Source organism: Pelobates fuscus, chromosome 1 (assembly GCF_036172605.1).
Source record: "Pelobates fuscus isolate aPelFus1 chromosome 1, aPelFus1.pri, whole genome shotgun sequence".
In the NCBI taxonomy this organism is placed as follows: Eukaryota; Metazoa; Chordata; class Amphibia; order Anura; family Pelobatidae; genus Pelobates; species Pelobates fuscus.
In genome coordinates, this window is record NC_086317.1 from 296,631,509 (window position 1) to 296,643,668 (window position 12,160).

The 12,160-nt window shown below is 37.4% G+C and overlaps 1 protein-coding gene across 1 annotated transcript in view; it reads left to right on the forward strand.

Moving 5' to 3' along the window:
- Nucleotides 1–12,160, forward strand: part of CFAP47 (cilia and flagella associated protein 47) — a 356,049-nt gene that overhangs the window by 226,548 nt on the left and 117,341 nt on the right. Inside the window, exon 52 of the mRNA XM_063457869.1 lies at nt 6,664–6,758. Coding sequence (XP_063313939.1) covers nt 6,664–6,758 — 95 coding nt within the window. The remainder of the gene's footprint in view (nt 1–6,663; nt 6,759–12,160) is intronic.

Below are 12,160 nucleotides of genomic sequence, written 5' to 3' on the forward strand. Positions count from 1 at the left end.
ATTGCAGCTTGTTGATATGTCTAAACCTTTTAGTTTCTAGTGTCATTATGTGATTTCAGCAAAAAGAATTGAATACCTTGCCATTTTGTTGACAGGATACCTAGCCAAAAGTTATAGTTCACATTCATAGAAATAATCTGTGCAGTAATATCTAAAATGTTGTTTTACATAATGTTTATATGTGTACATACAATGATATTCATTGTGCTTGCAGTGTTATTTCTATGTTGTTTAACCAGTATCAATTGCATGTACACCCATCTATCAATTGCAAAGATAATTAAAATGTATACAATTTTGCAAGGAATCTTGGATATCTTTTTCTTTAATACTTTAATGCAATCCACACTTTACTGATTCAAGAGAATGACATCCGTCATAGTATGTTTGCATATACATATGTTATCATATATATTGCATTATTTTATGTGTAGGTCATTTAATTGGTGCCATTCATTTTTCTACCAAAGGAAAATGTTTTTGCATTTGAAGAATTCTAAAATTAATCTTGGCTACAGAGCTGTCAAAGTTTAGCAAGTGTATGCTGTTTTTTGTTAAAGTTTAAACTAGCAAAATATGTAGATACTGAATGTGATTTTATTAATATGTCTGTGTTTTTTTTTTAGTTTTGTTTAGTTTTTTATTAAAAGTGTCTAAATAAATGGTCATTGCATTCCCCATGTGCTGTAACACTACTGACAAGTGTCATAATGTGTTTTAATATAGCATCATTTATGACACCGTTGCAGTCTCCATAATTGAAATAGCTTCTGTCATATTGCAATTCCACTCCGCTACTGTGTTATTCTAATACGCTAAAATACATATGCACTTGATATAATGTTACCAATGCTCCATTAGGCAGCATTCCATTATCATTGGCCGTTCACATACCATGACAGAATAGAAAATAGTTCGTAAAATGGCCATAATGCTTCCAAGCAATTGCAGATTTTCATTACATACCACATCATAGATTGATGATTTCTGAGAGGTGGCAGCTACAACTTTTCCATATGCACAGGAAATCTCACTAAATATTATTATTTACAGATTACTTTGCACACTATCTGTACTGTACTACTCACACAGACGTGGCAGTATTTAATGTATTTGAAATCTGTTGAAGCAGTAATCTGACACACTAGTCACGGATGGTCTGCGCATTTCACAGATTTTATTGTTGTCAAAATGATGTCTTTATCAAAATGACATTGCATAGTTAGTATATGGAAACATGTATGATTTAAGCTTTCACTATGGTGATGATTTTTATTCTGCTAGGAAACCATGCGCAAACAGATTAAGATGCACAACTGTTTGGTGATTTTTAATATCATATTTATAGCTGTTCGTAACCTTGTTTTATATTTATTGTAAAATATAATTTTTAACCTAACGAGTGAAAGGTTGTTTGCCAATTAAATAGATCAGCTTATTATCCTAAACCTGTTCAGACTGAGGGTTTAGTGCCTGGTAGGGTTGTCTTATGCTTTTTTTCTTTCCAAGGTCAATAAAATAAATGCCATTGATTTGGTTAATAATAGCTATACTACGGGACTTATTTGAAAATGAAAGAAAGTCCCAATGCATACTGTCATGTAAATAATTCTGATATTTGTATTATTATATAATTATATATAATGATATATAATAATAGGTTACATTGATAGACTTTAAATAGCCGAATTATATGTTACTATGTCACTATATTGCATTTAAATCAGTGGAGTCACTGCAGTGGTCATGATATGGTTTCCCAGTAATGGGGTAAACCATTTGGAAATGGTTTGCCCTCTTACATGGTTCAGCCAGATGCCTTGTCTCCTTTAAGGCTGGCTGTGACGTGCATCTGGCTTCTGCAGAGTAGCAAAGCCGGATGCCAATCCTGCCAGCTATTAAATGAGATCGTCAGCTGACCACAATTATTGCTGTCACAGGTGGAGTTACACCCCCTGCAGCAGAGGGGTTACAGTAAAGTTCTGCACTTACAGACTCCAGCCACCATTACCACTTTACATCACATAAGAGGTAATGGTGCTTTGAGTAACATTTTAAATAACTGACAATACATATGCAAACAGAGACCAAACTGTCTGGTCAAGTACTTTAGAGTACCTTAGAGTATGTTTTCACTAATAACTTTATACATTATATAGCTGTTCTTAAAAAACAAAAATATAATCTACTATGCACATTAGTCTTTATACCTTCTACTATAACAAATAGAAAGATTGAATATATAAAATGATATAGATGACTAATGTGTCAAAATGCTAATGCACAGCTAGTTTTATGACCAGTCAGTCACAAATGTTCTTTACTTTTCATACACAACAAATGCATTATGAAATACATTTTTGACTTTGATGAAATAGTAAAATGTTTTATTGGCTGATATAGCATTTCACACCTATGCTCTCAGCAAGCAATTTCTGCGTTTCCATTAGTTTTAGTTTTTAGTGATTTACTGATTAATTAAAATGTCTATCTATTAACCAGTATTCATACTTATGACTAGAAAAGCCAGTTTGACCTTTGATTTTGGAATAAATACATCACAGGAAGTCCAGAATACAATTACTGATTCATTAAGAGGAGCTGTTATGCATGGATAAAATTTGTCTGACATTTATAGAGGCTCTCCTTTGCTTTAATTGCAATTCTATCAAATGCATGATTTTTCAACATTTACATATTGTTTGATGCACAGGAGACTTGTTAGCTGCTTATCATGTAACATAGCCAATAAACATCTTAATGGGCATGCAATTTAATGGCAAGACACAGATAACTGTGATCTTATGAGCTGCTTGTGTCTAGTGATGTACAATATAGTGTTATTCATTTTTTAACTTTTTAAACTTTATTGTATACACCTATGTTTGTGTAAGCATCTTTGGTCCTTCTTATATAGTTTCTACAGTTAGATCTGTAAACAAGTTAAAATTGCTTATTCAAGCCTTGTTTTTACCCACACAGTTATGTTAATTTAAAAGAAGTCTGAAGTTACGCATTCATAGTTCACTACAGAGCAATGTAACTGCAGTCAAGGGTTTTACATTATTTATTATTCCAACATTGTTACTTTCATGAGTTAAAGCTTCATGGTTCTAGATGTACATTTTTTAGTTGGTTCAAAAGTTCAATCAGTGATAAGTGTCTCTTTATATATTCTATACTATCATTAGGTTCTTTATTTTTCAATAAATCATAATTAATACTGTTGTTGGTTCCTCCCCCTCCCCCCCCCCCCCACCATTTAGAAGGGGCTTTACTGTTTCAAGGAACACAAACCGAACATTTATTTTCTATAAATGAGGATACACTGTGCTATACAATGAAAATAGCCCGTCAATAAAAGCCAATGTGTTGGTTTTTATCAGTTTGTGTATTTGAGATTGTAGTTGATAATATGACTTGCTCAAGGAGTTGAAATTAAAATCAAGAAAAAGCTTTTCACATTAACAATACTTCTACGCAGTACTAAAATTTGAATGCCCTGCTGTTCATAAGGTACTATAAAGAATAACAATAGAATGTAAACTTAGATGGCAATTAGTGGTTTAGTGGTGTTTGGCCCTTGCAGCCACTACAGTCTGCCACTGTTAATTTTGACTGCAAATTTCAATTTAGTTTTAGTCATAATCACTAAAAAGCCATTTTCGGTTTAGTTGTACTTTAATCATCTGAATTATTTTAGTTTTAGTCTAGTTTTAGTGGACACAACTAAAATCTAATAGGTTTAGTTGCAGTGTAATTAATTATTTAAGTAAAATTCCCAAACTCATTTATACTCCAGGAGTAAAAATCTATTAACATGTTCATACATATTATCGGTATTAAAGGACCACTAAAGTGCCAGGAAAACATACTCGTTTTCCTGGCACTATAGTGCCTTGAGGGTGCCCCCAACCTCAGGGACCCCCTCCCGCCGGGCTCTGAGGAGAGGAAAGGGTTAAAACTTACCTTTATTCCAGCGCCGGGCGGGGAGCTCTCCGCCTCCGATCCTCCCTTTCGGCTAAATGTGCATGCGCGGCAAGAGCTGCGCGCGCATTCAGCCGGTCTCATAGGAAAGCATTTATAATGCTTTCCTGTGGACGCTTGCGTGGAAATCACAGTGAGAATCACGCAAGCGCCTCTAGCGGCTGTCAGTGAGACAGCCACTAGAGGATTTGGAGGCTGGATTAACCCTATTATAAATATAGCAGTTTCTCCGAAACTGCTATGTTTATAAAAAAAAGGGTTAATCCTAGAGGGACCTGGCACCCAGACCACTTCATTAAGCTGAAGTGGTCTGGGTGCCTAGAGTGGTCCTTTAAGGTTTGAACATGCAATACAAACACAGATTTAACATTTCGTGATACATAACATCTTTATTATTTATCTTTGTCAGGAGCACAAACTTGTATTCTTGACCTTATAGTGTTAAAACCACCATTTAGGTGGCTTGCCCCAGCAGCCTTCTTAGAAGAGATTAAAATTTACCTCTTTTCCAGCGTTGGCCCCGCTCCTGATTCGCCTCCTTGGTGACATCATCAGAATTTACGATTTTTAGCAAATCCATTGATTTCCCATAGGAAAAGCATTGGATTGGCTAAAAGGAAATCACAGGAACAAGGAGGTAAAATTGGGGCGGGGCCAAACATAGTTTTGGCCAATCCTCACCTCCTCATAGAGATGCATTGAATCAATGCATCTGTATGAGGAAAATTCAGCTTCTCCATGTAGAGCATGGAGACGCTGAACGGCAGTGCTGGCTCCTGTGTAGAACTGCCCCAGGAACCACTTTCAGTGGCCATCTCACGAGTTGGCCAGGGTAGGTGTCCCTAGGGGGCATTGTAAACACTGCCTTTTCTCTGAAAAGACAATGTTTACTGCAAAAAGTCTGGTGGGATATAGTGTGCCTTTAGTGTCCCTTTAAATAAAAACACGTTTCATAAACAAACAAGAATATTGCTTTTTTTTTACAAACAGAAGTGCAAAATGGCTGCAAGAATGAGAGAGTGCAATTGTTGTATAGGTTTGTGCTTTGAAGCAAATATACTTTGGGGAGATAATGTGGAAATGGGGATGGGGCAGTAAATGGGGGTGAGAGAACAGTCCTCATTCTGAAACTGTATAGTGTTAACTTGCGAGGGAGATAGGTGGAGCTTAAACAACACACGTGACAGTACGAATGAAGGAGCATTCAGGACAAAGTAATATCTTCCTGTGTGCACCATGCAGTTGGTGTTATTCCAGATGGCAGCAGAGCAGAATTAGGACTACTGCTTTTAGGACTGGGGCTTTGGCAGAATCCAAGGAAATAGAACACGTAGTCCAAATCTGTGAATTCATGGCAGTGACAGTCCCTACCTAACATTTTCATTTCATTTTCGTTTGTTGATAAAAAAAATTGCAATGCATTTACGCCATAATTTTTTGTCCTTTTAGCTTAGTTATAGTTTAGTTTTTGTCATTAAAAAATTACAGCTGACAAAAACTATGTAGAAAATTGTTATTCAATAAAATGAACACTGCAATCTGCCACTCTATGCACTGTCTTTAGCGTAAATAAGCCACCTGGTAAAATATTGCCGCCAGTAAAATGTGTTCAGGAAGACATTGGCTCATTTTAGTAGAGGTTTTGGCACCTGTTCTTGCTCGCTTGATTTGTCATCATTAATGCGTTTATGTAATTCTTTAAAAAACTGGGTCTTCTCAATACTTAAGTGTAACTTTAACGTTATCACCTAGACACAACTTAAAATGTAACTTTAATCATGCTTATATGGTATTTTAATAACATAATAAATATGTTTGTGCATTTTAAACAATCTTTGTTTTTTTTTCTTTCCCAAACGTTATGCATGTTTACCTTCTGTGAAACACCAGATCACAGACTTTCCCCTTTACATGACAGATTGTCACTTGGTCCAAACAACTGGTAGAGTTTTATACATATGCAGTTAAACAGATAAAAGATTAGTTAATGTTGAGGGCACCAATCCACTCTTCAGGTTAATAGAGTTTAATTATTAAAGGACCACTCTAGTGCCAGGAAAACATACTCGTTTTCCTGGCACTAGAGTACCCCGAGGGTGCCCCCACCCTCAGGGACCCCCTCCCGCCGGGCTCTGGAGAGAGGAAGGGGTTAAACTTACCTCTTTTTCCAGCGCCGGGCGGGGAGCTTTCCTCCTCCTCTCCATCTTGATCGCGACGTCATCGGCTGAATGCGCATGCGCGGCAGGAGCCGCGCTCGCATTCAGCCGGTCGCATAGGAAAGCATTCATAATGCTTTCCTATGGACGCTTGCGTGCTCTCACTGTGATTTTCACAGTGAGAAGCACGCAAGCGCCTCTAGCGGCTGTCAATGAGACAGCCACTAGAGGATTTGGAGGCTGGATTAACCCTCATTATAAACATAGCAGTTTCTCTGAAACTGCTATGTTTATAAAAAAAAGGGTTAATCCTAGAGGTACCTGGCACCCAGACCACTTCATTAAGCTGAAGTCGTCTGGGTGCCTAGAGTGGTCCTTTAAGTTTAGTATAAGTTTTACAAGAGGTAAACTGTAACACCGTAATAATCACAGTACCTGCATGTTGTCCCATGTTACAATCAGCTTGAAAGAGTTTAAATACATGATATATATCGTTTAAAATATTTATATTATACCACAGGAAAGAAATCGCCTTACAAAGTGTGGTTTTCAGTCGAAATTAAGAGTCACCCAGCTCCACCTGAAAGAACGATAATTGTGAATTGTCCTGTCTTGGTAAGTGCTGTTAGATTTATTTTACCCTATAAAATATTATTTTTAAAGATTTGTTAAGCTAGTGCTAAAGTGAAGCTGTGAACTAAATTTGGAAGCAGTAGATTTAGTTCTTTCATTTTTTTTAAAGGAAGCAGCAAGACCATATGGCTAATTTAAAGTGTAACAGTGTAAACAATAAAAAATGTATTCTGTAAAACCTTTATAATGAAGATAATGAGAAAGGATACAAATGGCAATGCTACAGTAGCTTTTTTTCAGTAAAAAAAAACATATGTGCAAATATGAAAAATTAAGCATACAGTGCATACAATTTCATATTAAGTCAATGCTGAGAAATGTAAAAATATAAGGTCATGGTGATATAATTTCCAATAAACATATAATATATTTTGTCTTTCATTGCTTGTTGTTTATATGTATATGATATGTCATATATCCCAATCGCTAGTTAAATTAGTTTAGACTTATTTTTACCTGGAATCAAGCGCCAGATGATGTTTCAGACGTCATGGCAACCAATGCGCATCCAATCCATGGCTTCTCATAAAGAATGCTCATGCGCACCATCTGAGCCAGCAATAGGAGTGGGAGAGGGAGTGTGATGGGAGGGAGCCCAAACAATGTAAAAGAAATTGAGAGATGGGAAAGCTGCTGGGATGAAGGGAGGGGACACAAAGCTCTGCCTGTAAGGGGAGAATTGCATTACGTCTGTGTGCTGAAGTAAATATATGCACAGAATTGACATTGGCAGCCTGAGTTACTACCCCACAGCACATAATGTTTCAAGCAGAAACACTGCACATCTGTATTCCTACTACCATGACTACTTCAAAAAGCAGAAGATATAGTTATATGTATATTTCACACCTCATTCATACATTCTGTCAGGAGCCATCCAAACATTTCTAAGTTGCTTTCAGGCCAGTTATGTCACAGGATCTCTTGTGTGTCACAAGTGTGCTTCTGATTACCCAACAGCCCACCACGGTCACCTGGTGTCAAGAGGATAGAGGGAAAGTGCACAGCGAGTGCCTGTTTAACCACTCTTGTGTTCCTCTCATTGTTAAACTTTTAAACCAATAACCTTTTAAACCAATAACCTACAGTAGAACTTGGGTATGTTATCCATTATTGGCTACCCTGCCTGGCAGCCTGTCACACCAAACATCTCCTGTGACTTGATGATGTAAACATGCAATGTTAACTAGTGCTTCCTTTTTAGTCAATTGCACAAATTAAAGGACAAATTAGCAAACTAATTAAATATAATTTTAGTTTGATAGTAATTTGAATTGGTGATTTTGTATTTTTTTTTTTAAATGTATTTATCATGTAAAATTAGGATTCTGTGTTTTAGTACCTTAATTTTTAACTTTAGTTTTTGAGACTAGTTATACTTTGAATGTGGTCATTGTGAGATGCATTATTTTTTATAATATAAGAAACCAGCCTAATTCAATATTACAAGACATGTACATAAATTTTCATTTGTATGTGTGTGTATATATATATATATATATATATATATATATATATATATATATATATTACGTATTTAAATCTAAGAAGCCAATACGGCTACCTTGTTAGTATTTGTTTACCAGCACCTATACTTTCCTTTTGAATTGTTAGTTTTGCAGTTAATATGTCAGTAAATCAGAAATGTACTTTTATGCCGTTCTAGTGCTCATTCAGTTATTCTTATAAATTTACCAATTTGTGGAAAAAAATTATCATCTGTATTTAATGTGCACAATACAAAACACAATGATTGAGCTTTGTACACACAATCACTTTTCAGGTGATCACATGATTATCAGATGACATTTCTTTATAAAGTACAACCAAAATGTCAACTGCTGTCAATGTTTTTTTTTGTTGTTGTTTTTTAAGTCCCCAGCAGCCTGTCCCCTCTGTCCTAGGCAATATCCCCAACAGAAACTGGTGGCAGTGATTGGCTAAAACTGTCCACTGACTGCTCCCAGTGTAACACAGCTGTTATTACTGGTATGAACAGGTATGACTGAGGAAGTGTGTAGTCTCTTCCTTTGCCATACCACCCGTGACTAGGGACCTTGATTCAGGGTTAAACGTTTCAAAAATGGTTTAACAGTGGATGGAGGGATGACATCAGGGAACTCCATGCACTATAATCAATTCAATGAGATGATATGTTTATAGTGCCTACAATCTCTTTTTAAAGATTTAGAAAGTGACATCTGGTTTAATCTCACCACAAACAGGGAACACAAAGCAAATGAGAAGGAGAACTGAAAAATTATTTCTGTTTCTCCTCTTTCACTGTGGCAGAAAAATACATTTATGAGTATGATTGACAGTTAGTCAAGATATAGGATTCCAGTTTCAGGATAGAATTGTGGATTTCTGCATGTCATTTTATTTTTCAGAGCACAAATAAAAAACATATATGTTAAATATGTAGGCAATAAGTAAACATATTATTAAAATCATCAAAAATCTTAATATTATGTATAATTATGCCAATATTTAAAAAAATATGTTACTGTGAGATTTAAAAAATAGAATTAAATATAGAATCTTTATCCAGCGTCTTGGTGTCTCCATCCAAGTTCCCTGTCAGTCATCCTTTTTTTTTTTTATCGCATTTTATTGAGTTTTATAAAAACTAAAATGTCAGAATCATATCAATATCGTCTTGTATTACGTAAAAAAAATCACAAAGGTAACATGAAGAAGAAACAACAGTGCAACGGAGAAAAAGACACTATACCATTCTACATCAGTTTTATGATAAACTAGGGTTGAATGCTATTGCCCGGTTTCCCTGCAAAGCATTCCCTTAGACTAGTGGATCACGTGAGCTAATCACTTGGTTAAGGAGCATCAATGCCCACACCGGGTACACCCCTTGACACTGAGTCCAACAACGTTTTTTTGCATTTTTTTTTTGTTATTGTCAGGTTTCAGTTATTTTGCTATTGGCACCGTGGAGCCCAAATCGTATAGCATTTCTTTTTCTGAGTTGTGTTAATTTCTGATATAGTTTCATACAAATACATTGTGTGGATTGTGGTCAGTAGGTCTCCCTGTGTGGGAACAATATGATCTTAGCACTATTAAGCTCTTAGCCGCTATGATAACATGTATGGTCAGATCACGCTTAAAGAATGGCATTTCTCATGGAAAATTCAATCACAGGAACAAGGCTTGGGATATAGGATGATATTCAAACCCCATACATTTTATGTGGAGGGATTGCATTTAAAGTTTGGGTCTTCGTTATCTGGGTCAAGAAGTCCATATATTTTTTTCTTTCATAATCTATTTTGGTGGCATACATGTTTCAGAAAAAATACTTCTTATATAGGCTTTGTGCACCAACCAGATTGTATCTGTATGTGTGTCTGTCTCTGCATTTGTTTGAAAGTAGCATTGTAATTAGTTTGTCACAGTAGATATGATTAGTGGATCAAGCAGCAGTTGCTCATTCAGTCTCCACAGCCCCTCTCTCTTAGCTGGAAAGGTCTTAGTAATATTGGAGCATGGTCTGATCACATTATTTCTCCAATACAGGCAGTCCGCACCAGTGATAGGGAGAGCGAGTGCACCAGAAACCTGCCTATTTGCATGTATGAATCATATACAGAGGTGTGAAAGGCATAATCTCTGTCAGTGATGTTTAGGGAGCTCCAGGGATCACAAAACACCATTTCTGCCAATATGTGGTTCAGGACTTTGGTAATGCATCTACATTGGGGTAGAGTTCATGTTGCAGTTTCTGGGAGGAGGAGGAATCTAACTGGGGCTCTAGGGTATAATTGGAGTCTGCTAACAATTGTGCCATGTGCATTGATGGAGAGCCACGGGAATATAGACTGGATAAATTGCAGCTGTTCTTCATGTGGACCATATATGTTTACCAAGGTGAAGGCGGTATTTTTATGAGGCATGTTAAAATTAGGTCCTTGTCCCCTTTCCTGGCAGCTAAGAAGTCCCTGTTGGTCAGGATTGAAGTAACACTTTTTTTTTGTGGTGTAATAGGTGTGGTAGAATACTGGAAATTTGGGTAAGCTGAGTTTTGGGGCATGACCCCATTTTTAAATGAGTCTCTTGGATGAACACAACTTGTGCATTAGCTTTATTTGCCTCTTACAACGCTAGTCTGCTCTTGTGTGTTCCTTGACATTAAGGGAGAAATATGTAAGCATGACCAAAAGTTTAGTGACTGAGATAAATCTGTGCGAATAGCAGATTGTTATAACAAACATCTGTCCCCTCCTGGCTCCCGCTCTTAGATGCACAAGGGCCTGCACTACGATCCGAAATTAGCCAGGTAACCCATTTTGATACAAAACCAATTATATTCACGTGTCTAGGTAAATGGGAAACTATTAATAAATGGAATTCCCATAACACTTGTTTTCATTATTAGACCTGGAGGTAACAGACCATGGCTCAAATGACCCTGCAGCAGAGTGGAAAAAGCTCAAGATGTGTTACTGAGCTGTTAAAACATAGATGTATACAGCGTACTGGGTTGTCTTTACTATTTTCTGTTAGGATTTTTTAAAAAGTTTTTTCAAATGTATAAGGTCAACATAGGCTTCACTGCTCCTAAACAGACAGGGTGTTGAGTGTGTACTGAACCACCAATAAAGGAGCTCTTCAGTTGGGGTTGGCACATGCACTCACTCTAACTTGTAGGCATGTGCTTGGGGAAAATTTTCGTTTCGGTTCAGCATTCCAAAATTCGGGATTTTCGCACTTCGGCAACTTCGGAACTTCGGCAACTTCGGAAATTCGGCAACTTCGGAACTTCGACACTTCGGCAACTTCGACACTTCGGATATTCGGCAACTTCGGCACTTCGACATTTCGGAACTTCGGCACCTCGGGACTTCTCTTGCAGCCGCTTGGTAGATAACTCCCTAATTCCCATGGTATTAGGGCGTTATCTACCAAAAGGCTGAAAGACCTAAATTGTTTTTTCAGCCAAATTTACTAATACTAAGTAAAAATTACTTAGTATTAGTAAATTGTGCCCCTACTCGCTATACTGCGAGTAGGGGCATGTCTAGTAAACAGTGAGCAGCCTGTGACTGCTCACTGTTTAAAAAAATAAATAAAAAATAGTGCCCCCCGGCCCCCACCCCTGAGCGGTGGGTGGGGGCCCTAAAAGTAAAATGATGGGGGGACCTATTGTCCTCCCCCTGGCCCCCATCCCTGAGCGGTGGGTGGGGGCCCTAAATACTAGTAAGGGGGGGACCTAATGTCCTCCCCCTGGCCCTCACCCCTGAGTGGTGGGTGGGGGCCCTAAATTATAATAAGGGGGGGGACCTAATGTCCTCCCCCTGGCCCCCCATTCTGAGCGGTGGGTGGGCGCCCTACAGTAAAATAAGGGGGGGGACCTAATGTCCTCC